Source organism: Acanthisitta chloris, unplaced genomic scaffold (assembly GCF_000695815.1).
Source record: "Acanthisitta chloris isolate BGI_N310 unplaced genomic scaffold, ASM69581v1 scaffold36796, whole genome shotgun sequence".
Classification (NCBI taxonomy): Eukaryota; Metazoa; Chordata; class Aves; order Passeriformes; family Acanthisittidae; genus Acanthisitta; species Acanthisitta chloris.
Window position 1 is genome coordinate 57,225 of NW_008680521.1, and position 11,616 is coordinate 68,840.

Sequence of the window (11,616 nt, forward strand, 5' to 3'; positions counted from 1 at the left end):
CCCTCACTGTGCACTCTTGACACACTCTATTTTATCCCTTCTGTGGAGAAAGAAGGGATAAAATGTAAATTTGTCAAATAAATCCATCCTATTTTAAAGCCAGCATTTTTGCACTTGCTGCCTTCCCAACAATGCTGTTGATGAGCTCTAAAACATATGCTTATGTCTAATCCAGCCTTAAATGGATACCTTTTTTTTTTTTTTTTGCCTAATACCAAGTTATAAATGCTACTTTAAAGGGTCATGTAAGGCATCTTTTCTGCAGACAATGCAATCTATTTTCAAAAGCAAAAAAAGCTGAAAACTAGTGGGGATTTTTGGCAGAATGTTTTGAAAATGAGCTGTGCCTCTCCAAAATTATGTTCAGAAGGTGAAGATTTAAGGGGTAAAAGTGCTTATGATGATGGGGGTAGAGAGAGGAGGTGATGTTAAAAATATTGTCTGAGGATTCAGGGACTTGCAGCCTAATATTTGCAGCATGGCAGTAATTTCAAATCTTGTGCTTGCAAGAGACACAGCTGGAGCTTTACTCCACAGATATTTCACCTGCTATGTAATAATCTCTGTAGTCCATTTTGCATTTATTTACAACCTGATTTGAGGAATGACATTCCTAGTTTTTCAAGTCACCTAAGCAAATCTCAAAAAACCAGATTGGATTTCATTCACTGTTTTTCCTCAGAATATAATGTAGCTAATTTATAGTGAATGATTATTCTTAAATATGCACTTGACCTTTATGTTTTCAGAACATGCCCCAGAAGGTGCATATTTGAGTGGAAAGGTTCTCTTCATCAAAAAGAATGTAAGAAGTCATTGTGATGCAGCTTTTTGCAGCAAAAGGCAGTGCAAACACTTTGCTGTGAGGGTGCAGGTCTATATTCCATTCACTCTGGTTTATGTAAGTCAAATCTGTGTTGGTAATAATACACAGCATTTGTCTGGCCATGAAAGGAACATATTTGGGGTGTTAGGAAACAGAAAGAAATGAGAGTGGGAAAAATTGATTCTGAAGTTAATGTCCTGGATCTGACAGATGAATGCTGCACTGAATGGGACCCACTTTAGCAAGAAATTAATTCTGCTGTAGATATTGTAAGTTGGAATTTACTGCAGCAGTTGCAAACTGGAAAGTGACTTCAGTCATGCTCCAGTTTCTCCAATCCTCGGGAGAAACACAATATTATTTGTTCCATAGATTTCAGTGCTGGACAGTGAAATAGAAGAATGCAAACAGGACTGCATTAAACATTCCCCTCATTTTCTGACACAGAACATGGCAGGGCACAAAGTCACTGAAGAGGTGAATTTCTGGTGTGCTGAATTGCTGCTTGTGGCTTCAGAACTTCTGAGCAGATTGGCATTTTAGGTTTTTCCCTCCTGTTCCCTCAAGAAAGCAAAATTGCTGAAGGATCATGTAGTTGGTTAAGGTAGCAAAGGAACATTTTCCAATGGAGTTATACTTCTGTTGTTGAGGAAGAAGTGACTAATCAAGGAGCATTTTCCTAATCCTCCTTTTCAGTTTTCGTCTTAGGAATCTGATGAAAATTTTGTGGCAGTAATAAAGATGGGGCAAATTATAGGGAAGTGTTTTCAGCTTTTCTGATATTGCTTGTCTGTACCTTTCCCTCTGACTTTAATTTTCTTTGCACAGGCATTTTTGAATGTGTGCAGCAGCACTTAGGAGAATGGGTTTTTGCAATAGCTCTTCTGAATTTTCCCCTCTTATCCTTCTTTGTGACTCATAAATGTTTAGCTACAAGACTGTCCACACTGGTTTCTCACAGATCTCCCACTTCAAACTATCACATTCAGTAATGCCCTTTTGGGTTTTTTTTTCTAGAACTATTCCAATTAATAATTTCATAACACCTGATGTTTCCTATGCTGGGTGAGCCAAAATTCTCCTCTTGGTGCTTGCTAGGTAACGAAGGACATTTGCCTTTGGAGTCTCTCTTATATAAATATTCCAAACTGTTACTTTTTCCTCCTGGCCAGGATTATTGCAGTGGTTCTGAGGAAGTTTGCAAACCTGCTCATTGCTCAGATGAGTCCCAGCACTGTCATCCTGTTCCTCTGCATTCCCTGAAGGTGCTTGGCACGTTTCACTGGTCCATGATGGGTATAAACCTTATCTCTTGCTGCCTTCCAGTTTTGGTAGCTCTCTCTCAGCTTTCTAATAATTCTTACCCGTTTAGTTAAAGCTACAGAATGTGACAGAGCTCTTTGCTCGCTGAAGTGGCTGCACTGGAACGACAAGTTAATTGATTTGTGGGTACATGACTGAGGTTTGCAGGAGGCTCTGAGCCTCTCTCGGTGCACAGTGCTGTGCTCAGTGTGTGGAAGTTGTTCTGCAGTGAACATGGAGCAGTGGTTAGCACTCAGACCAGTGCTAAGCTTCTCAGCTCTTTAGCACAGTTCAGTTTTGCTGCCACAAGGACAAAGATCCTGGGACTTGCCCAGTCCCTCTGTCCAAAGAGAAAGAAGAACAGTGAGAACTGGAAGTCCAGGATTGCTAGTCCTGCCTGGAGACAAGGATGGGCTTCTATGTCCAGAAGTCCCTGGTGTGTCTGCAGCCTGGCTCTTCCATCAGAGCCAAGCAAAACAGCAGCTGTGGCTTTCCCCACACAGCCAGAGCAGCAAGGAAAGTCCTCTGTGTTCCCAGCAGCCTCATCTCTGCCTTGTCTCCCCCTGGAGCTGATGCTCAGTGCCAGCTTTGCAAAGAACTCAGAAAGGCTCACATTTTTTTGGATTTGCCCAGGTTTTGCTACCTCCATTTTTGGAAATATTTATTGAGGACTATCAAAAATTATCTGAATGTTCTTCAAAATTCATAGTATCAGGAATTCACCTCCTAGTGATGAAAGAGTTGGGTGCCCAACATTCCCCACACAGCCAGAGCAGCAAGGAAAGTCCTCTGTGTTCCCAGCAGCCTCATCTCTGCCTTGTCTCCCCCTGGAGCTGATGCTCAGTGCCAGCTTTGCAAAGAACTCAGAAAGGCTCACATTTTTTTGGATTTGCCCAGGTTTTGCTACCTCCATTTTTGGAAATATTTATTGAGGACTATCAAAAATTATCTGAATGTTCTTCAAAATTCAATTTGCCCAGGCTACCTCCATTTTTGGAAATATTTATTGAGGACTATCAAAAATTATCTGAATGTTCTTCAAAATTCATAGTATCAGGAATTCACCTCCTAGTGATGAAAGAGTTGGGTGCCCTAACATCTGAGAGCTTCAGTTGGGGCTTGGGAGTCCCTGCCCACGCTGCAGGGGTACAGCATGTTCTGAAGCTTTGCAGGAACACTACTTACCTCCATTTTTGGAAATATTTATTGAGGACTATCAAAAATTATCTGAATGTTCTTCAAAATTCATAGTATCAGGAATTCACCTCCTAGTGATGAAAGAGTTGGGTGCCCTAACATCTGAGAGCTTCAGTTGGGGCTTGGGAGTCCCTGCCCACGCTGCAGGGGTACAGCATGTTCTGAAGCTTTGCAGGAACACTACTTCTGTAATCAGCACATGATGAAGAGATAATAAAGCCTGGAGAGGTTATAAGATTTATGTTGGAAGTGGGGAAAATATATTCTGGATAGGAATTTGTATTTGTAGACCCCAAGACTTTTTCAAGCAATCAACTTCTTGATTTACAGCTTAGACATTGGGCAGTGACTGAGAGCAGAACCTTCAGCACTCCCAGCTGTCAGGAAAGTGCCTCATGTTTGTAAATTGATTTGCATAATGAGATTTATTGTGACCTTATGGAAACAGCAGAGAAAAATCCCTCAAAAGTAAAGCTTTCTGTATCCTCTTTGCTCAGATGTAGCCACTGCACTGACACCAGACTGCAGGGAAACTGGGGAGGTGGTTCCACAGCCAGTGAGTGAACCTGTGACTGTGCCTTGTCTTCTGTCCCAAGGTTTTACCACACTCCTCAGTTACTCAGGAGGCAAAGCTGCCTGTGTAGAGTGTGATTTCTGAGACAGCACGAGGCTTTTGCCCTGGAGTCTGGAGCAAAGAGCTCTTTTTTCCTTTGTGGTTCTGACTGAGACTGTTTTGACAGAAGAATAGCTGACTTTTTCTATTTTCTTTGTGTTTACCAGCATGTGTTTTAGGTGCTTACGTTGCAAGACTTTAAATCCTAGAATAAACAGGTGACAAATTCTAGAGTGTGTTTTCACTCAGCTCTGCTGGTTACAGCAGTGTCTGTCCCCACAGAGAGGAACATTCCCTCCCCATCCCTTGCCAGAGCTGAAAGCATCCACTGAGAGGGGAAGCATCCTCCCTTCCCCACAGATAACAACCTCAAAGCAAGAGGTTGGATTGTATTTGTTTTGATAATTGTCTGCTATAGCTGTGATAAGTATTTTGAGGGCATCGCAAGCAGTTTGTGGGTTTTATTCTCTTGTGAGCCTACCCAAAGGGCATAAAGTTTTGGTTTTGCTCTCTAGGTGAGCAAAATTCTCTGAAGTGCTGAATCCAAGCATGTCATTTAGAAAACTGTCTGGTCTTGTGTTGAGGACTGCAGGCTTGGCCAGGGCCCCACACCTTCTTGGCTATTTCCAGCTTAGTTAGCTCCAGTGCCAAGAAGACATCCATGGGTTTTTCCAGATTGAATTTGTGGCATCACCTACCAGATGTTTAGTGGTTGTTTTCTGCATGTTATATCACCCATTTAAAGGAAGGAGGGAGACAAACTTTTGGCATTAGTGGAGCTAATCTGACTTTTACACTGAGGATTGCACCAACTAAGTTTTAGGGAAAAGTGGAAAAGCAAAAGTAGTGATGGTCCAACTATTGCTTTTGATGGTTGCATGAGTCACTTATACTTCTCTAAACTACTTCATTCACTAAATTTCAATGTGATGACCTGAATGGTGAATGTTGGGATAAGTATCCTGGAAGGGAAGCAATAAAGTACAGTAAGTAGTGAGAGGAACTTAACTCTTCCCTTTTTTGTGACAACAAAGTGCAGTAACCTCACCCTCCTGGTTTACCAGGAGATAGAGAGGGCTATTTTGTAGTGTCACATTTTTCTATCTGATTTAAAGTTCTGCAAAAATGAGTGTTTTATATGAATCTGTTGATTATTTATGAGCAGATATTGAATTATGATGTCTGTAGTCAAAATGGGATGAGCCTAAGTCTTGCTCAGTTGTGTGTTTATAAACGAAAAGCTTTATCAACACCAGCTGATTTAAGTAGTAGCAAGTGTGATTCCAAAACTTCACAGCAACAGAATTCACAACTGGTACATACTGGTATAATGTAATTGAAGTTGATGCTCTTGTACCTGTTCGTGCCACAATATATTTATTTTTCTAATTCCCTTCCCATGAAGACAGGCCCCAACTGTTCATGAGCAATGTTTTGCCAGCAGAACCATTCAGCAGAGCTCCCAGGAATGCACAGTGGCTCTGCAGAGGCACAGCAGGCAGTGCCTGGAGCTGCAGAGCCAGTGGGGGTGGCAGGGTGAAGATTCCACCTGCACCATCCTCTGAGGTTGATTGTCCCTGTGCTGTCCCTGCTCCTCCAACCCATGGGATGGACTGAGATGTGTTACTGAGTGATGTAGTGACTTTGGTTTCGTGTGTCATTTCAGTGAGGTTTGGGCTGAGACAAGAGTTTTTTCCTGTTGCCTTTGTAGTCTGCTGGTCTTGTGCAAGTGGTGGAAATTGTAAAGGTTTTGGCTGCAGATGAGAGCAGTGCTGCAAAATAAAATGAAGTTTTATCCTTTTTTTTTTTTTTTTTTTAAAGATTACAAATGCATTTCTGTCAGTATAAGGGTATTCTTTGGCTGAGGTCTGCTGCTGGCAGATGATTGTTCTTCCAAAAGGTTCCTCCCCTGGCTGTGCCCTGTCACTGCCTTCATTTGTGACCCATCCAGTGCTCCTCAGGAGGTGTCCCTGAAGGACACTGCCTCATTTCCTCTCCTCACTGAATCTGTTTGCCTCTCTTTTGTCGTGTGCCCTGTATTCTTTAGAGAATGGGATTATTCCATTCTTACATTTTTAGGTGGATTGGCTGAAAGGCTTGAATTTTTCACAATTTCTGCTCCAGATACACAAATAATATGTTTAGAACTGTGAATCGTAAAGAAATTATCTATATCATTTTTAAAGCAGGATTTAGATAGCTATATCAGATACACTCCAGTGCATTCCTTTGACTTATCAAGGCCTTAACCTCCACCTTCACTTTTTATTTTTGCAAAGTGACATAAAATAAAGGTGTGTGTGTAAAACTGGTGGACTCACATTTTTCAATCTCATTCAGTATCTTAAAGAAACTGGTTATTGTTTCAATTCTCAGTTCTCTAATGTCATTTGTGTTGGTTTTGGAGACCATTTTGCATCTCAAGATATTTGTTATCCATTTTGAGAGCAAAGATACAAAGATAACAGGGCAAGACATTCTGTAGCTTGGTTTCTCCTGCTCAGTATTTTTTAACAGCATCCCTTAAAATAGAAATGCAAAACTATGTGTCCTACTTTCCCCTCACTAAAATAGATGCCTTTTGTTAATTTTAGATACAGCAGAGCAGGATATGTAATTAATGATATCAAAGAATCCATAGGATATTCAACAGGGTCTTAACATCAAGGACAAAAGAAGTCTGACAACAGCTGTCCCTAATGATTTGGTTTGTAAAATGTTTTCTCTTATTTCAGGAAGTTGGATGCTTTCATCTACGATGCAGCAGTGCTGAATTACAAGGCTGGAAGAGATGAAGGCTGCAAACTCGTCACAATAGGGAGTGGATACATCTTTGCCACTACAGGCTATGGAATAGCACTTCAGAAAGGATCACCTTGGAAGAGACAAATTGATCTTGCCCTCCTCCAGTTCGTGGGAGATGGTAGGGACCAACCTTTTTTCCTTTCTTTTCTTTGGCTCTGTACGCACAGTTAATTCAGTTTTAGTAGCTCTGAGCCTTTTACGACTGATCTCTTGCAGTTTGAAAAATAAAAGGCAAAACAAATAAGTAAAATTATTTCTTGATGCTGAGACAGGAATTCTCTTCCACTCTGTTCTACCTCACCTCAACTGCCAAGGCTGTCTGCATCTATTTTCAGGAAGTGTTTTCATAGACATCACAAGGTAGAGCTGGGCTTGGTGTTAGAGAGCATTTATTTATTTTCTTTATTTTTGCCTTTGAGCAGCTCCTGAAGAGTTTTAACTTGGTAGATGAGTTATCTTTCAGCATGACTCTTTGGCTATGAAGAAATGTTTAGATCTGTTCTAAACTGGTGTGAGTGGTTCCTAATCTAGGATGGATTTATTTCATAGAACCACATCATAGAATCCAACCCATAGGGGCTGGAATGGATCATCCAGCCCCAACCCCTGCCCTGGGCAGAGACACCTCCTCACTAGATCAGGTTGCTCAAGGCTCATCCAGCCTGGATTGAACACCACCAGGGTTGGGGCAGCCACAGCCTCCCTGGGCAACCTGGGCCAGTGTCTCACCACCCTCACAGGAAAAACCCTAAAACTTCTGGTAAAAGAATGCCTGTGAAATTGAAGTAGGGTGACTGGTTTCATTGGATTTCAGACAACTATTTTTCATTCTAATGTAAAATAGGAAGTGATTGTACATCCTCTTGGCACTTCTGCCCTGCAGAACAAAACTGACTGCAGATCTTTGATGTATTTGTTGACAGTAGTGATGACTTGGACTCCACACAGGGCTCAAACTCCTTTTTGATTGTGGAAATAATTCTTTGCCATGGTGAAACTTCAAACATTTCCCATGTGCAAACAAATAGAAATATGGTGATGAAAAAGTTTCTGTGTTGCTAATGACTGAAATCCTCCATCAGATTGCGATGTGGTGTGTGTTACATAATCCTTTTTGGTTTGTTTCTGTAGATACATGTGTTGACTTTGCATTTCTCTGTTGGTGAAAGAACTTTATTGGAAAATAAATATGGACTTAAGCTCAACAGTAGCAGGTTCTCGAGCCTAAGCATAGTAAATCCCAGTGTAAGAGGAATGGCAGAGAGTGAAGGACACTTAGCCTTGTGTTCAATAAACCAACCCCATCACTATCAACACAGGAGAGGAGGAGTGTGTTAGTCTTCCAGCACATGGATCTTACTCCTATTATGATCCTAAGCAGCTGGAGGATGTGTAATCATCATAACTGATGCATTTTATCTGGTGTACATAGAGATATTCCAGTGCCATCACTCTCAACCTGCTGGATTTAGAGAGGCTGGTGGAAAGACCATTGCTTATTTCAGAGAGGAGATGAATAGATAACCTGCAATGGTTGCAGTTGAATCAATAATATATTCTTGTGTTAAACACTTGCAATTAATGGACTGAAATATTTGCTTTATTTTTCTGTTCGTGAGTAGAATATTCTTTTCTATTCGTGTAATACTATGAAGAAGTATTAGGTGCTATAATTCTGATCCATTTTTAGATGGGGAAATTCAGGCAGAGAAGTTGAATTATTTGTCCCATACTAAAGAAGAAAAAGCTTCTGTAGCCTGGAGGAGGTTCTGAGTTGTTTTTCTCAGTGTGGGCTAACCCCTCTAGATGTTGCCAGAGCATCACTCAGGGTTTTCATTCTTTTCAATTTGCATTTCCTTCATGCTTAATCTTTCATCATTTTTGATACCTTTCATCCAACAAAAAAAAAAATTAAATCACAGGGAAAGAAAATAAATTAAATAGAAGGGAAAGTAGTTGAAGCTATTTAAGAAAAGGCTCCTCAAAATACCAAAGGTGATGCATTTGTATGTGCCACTTTGTCTCTGAAGAAAACAAAGGAGATGGGAGGAATGTGTGAAAAATCTGATCCTGTATTGGCAGTGACCTGTGGACTGACACAGAATACAAATGCTGATATCCTTAACCCATTTTTAGCAGCTGAAAATGATACAAATGAATTGTCTGTGCAACTAGGTATTAAGACTTCCATATGAATAATTTATAGAACAGCACTAGCTAGAGCTGACACTTAGGTGAATGAAACCTTGTCATGAAATGTCTGTTCCCTTGTTCTTCTTGCTCAGGTATTGCTTCAGAAGATAAGCAAAAGTTTTGAGTGCACAGGCCATGGGAATTGTGAATGCATTTATGGCATTTTTTCAGTACCTTTAGCAGTTACTATGAACAACCCATGAATGCTAAAATGATAATTTCCTCTCATAAAGGATCCCAAGGATCCCTAAATGTGTTTAGAAAATGATGTGTGTACTATTAAAGAGAACAGCTGTTGGACATATATGATGTGTAGGAATTATTGTAGGTGCTTCTTTTAGTCCCAGAAATGTTTGCTGCTTTGTCTCACTTCATTGTGTCACAAGCCTAGAGGATCATTTTCAGGAGGAAATAAACCCCTAAAAAAACCAAACAAACGCAGGAAAGAAAAAAGAAAAAGAAGCAACAAAAAACCTCTAAGAATGAAATTTCTTCTACTGATGTACAAAGTACATTGCAGGTGAAGTGGAACAAAACACCAAGAAATTAAATGTAAAGAGTAATTGCCTGGAACTAGCATGACCTGATTTTGTAATCTACGTCTAACTTCACTAGTTCGATGGATAATCTTTTTAGCTATGAACTTACATAACTCTGTTTTGGTGAACTAGAAGGGATGAACCCAGAGTTCAGACCAACAGCACTTTGCTGTATCACTAAAAATCTCTTTGAAGTTATCTAGACTTAAAACAAGAATGGTTGGGGGGAAAGTTTCATCTTCAGATGAGACTCCTGGGAAAGCCTCAGTGGAGCCTGAATGAGGTTGTTTAAGTAAATAGGCAAACACAAATGAAGGCAAAAATACTTATTTCACATGTAGAGCCTCTGCTGAATGTATTATTCTCTTAGACTAAGCCCACAAAACAGCAAAGCCCCTAATAGTATTGATTATTATTCAGCATGTGCAATGGAACATTCAGCACAGTATGGAGTAATTTCAGTGAGTGATTATGAATCTAATGAATTTCCTAACTGTAAGAAAAATCATCCTAATGAGTTCAACAAAAATATCTTTATATGAATGTTACGTTTATAAAAGGAGAAAACCTTTTGGATTGTACTCGATACTTGGCTAAGACCAAGTAATTTGTTTAAAAGTAGATCTGATTGCCCTTACAAAAAGCCATGATCTCATCTCTCTCACATTTACCCACTACTGAGATAGCCTCTGAAATGTTTCAGAGCTTCCCATTTCCTCTGCATCTGTCTTTCTCCTGTGATTTTTCTCATTTGATTTTTGCCTTGCTGCTTCTATATCATTCTTCTATCCAAGCCAGTTCACCTACACATCGAAATGAAATTTTTGTGCAGTGGATAGGAACCTTTTCCCTCTTCCTTGCTGATCTAAAACATCCAACTGAAGAATTAATGCCTTGTTCATGCAGGGGCATCTTTTCATACTATCAAAGCATGATGCTTTTTCTGCATTAAAGCCAATGACTTTGAACCTCTTTTTAATCTTGTTGGCACTGGAGAAAGAATGAAGTAAATACAGAGGGATGTATGTTTGTGTTGGGGATAACTTCAAGCTTGGACTGGGTGGTTTATGTGTGTCTCTATGAGTAGAGTTCTGATCCTTAGGATGGTTCTACCAGGTGGGCAGATTATACTGACAGCTGACAATCACAAAGTGAAAGCAGCTCTGAAGGCTCAGTGGAGGGAAGGAGGCTACAAGATGCCAAATTTGTTACCCTAAGAAAGAGGGAAGAGGGAAGGAGGAAGGACTTGCTGAGGAATGTAAAGAATAGCTACCTAATTCTCTCAAAAATATAACTATCCTCAAAAGGTTTCATCCCTTGGGCTGTGCAAGTTCATACACATAGCCCAGTTCAGGGGGAGCTGAGATGAATGTGCATTTGTTAGTATAAAATTAATTGCTTTGGAACACTGAATCTTTTTAGTAGAAAGAACTAGGAGCTGCTTACTTGCTGAGGAATGTAAAGAATAGCTACCTAATTCTCTCAAAAATATAACTATCCTCAAAAGGTTTCATCCCTTGGGCTGTGCAAGTTCATACACATAGCCCAGTTCAGGGGGAGCTGAGATGAATGTGCATTTGTTAGTATAAAATTAATTGCTTTGGAACACTGAATCTTTTTAGTAGAAAGAACTAGGAGCTGCTTTTTCTTGTATAAAGGACATGAGTGAAGTGTATTGCTAGTGAATTTCTGGTTTTGTTCATCTTCCTGTCTGTACAGAGCATCTCATTATCTGCAGAAGCTTCAAGTTGATGATTAGCATCTGCAGCTTTGTTTGAAACAGTTGTTCATCAGGATGATTCTCTAACTCACAGTGGTGGGTTTTTTTGGCCTGCTGTGGTCACAAGACAAAACTCCCATTGTTGTTTAACACAGAAACAAAAATATTTCTACCCAGACATGCAAGGCAATTTCTCAATCTTCTGTTGAGAAAGAGAAGCCCCAGCAGTTCAGAAGCAGCTCAGATGATACGGCTGCTAAGAAACAGCCCCATCATTTTGTTTGGATCTTCCACCCACAGCCACAGGAATGTGTCAGAACAGAAATGTTGTGTGCTGAAGGATTGCATGAGACAGGCTCTGGTTGCTTTTCTAAACCTCTGCAAGAGCAGCTGGGCAGGCTGATGTCCCTAGCACCCAGTG

At 40.4% G+C, this 11,616-nt stretch overlaps 1 protein-coding gene across 1 annotated transcript in view; it reads left to right on the forward strand.

The window, feature by feature from the left end:
* The window catches only part of GRIN2A (glutamate receptor, ionotropic, N-methyl D-aspartate 2A), a gene marked incomplete at both ends in the record, with an annotated part of 48,381 nt that extends 41,520 nt beyond the window's left edge, over positions 1 to 6,861 (forward strand). Inside the window, one exon of the mRNA XM_009077729.1 lies at positions 6,674 to 6,861. Coding sequence (XP_009075977.1) covers positions 6,674 to 6,861 — 188 coding nt within the window. The remainder of the gene's footprint in view (positions 1 to 6,673) is intronic.
* Between the last annotated feature and the right edge of the window lie 4,755 nt (positions 6,862 to 11,616).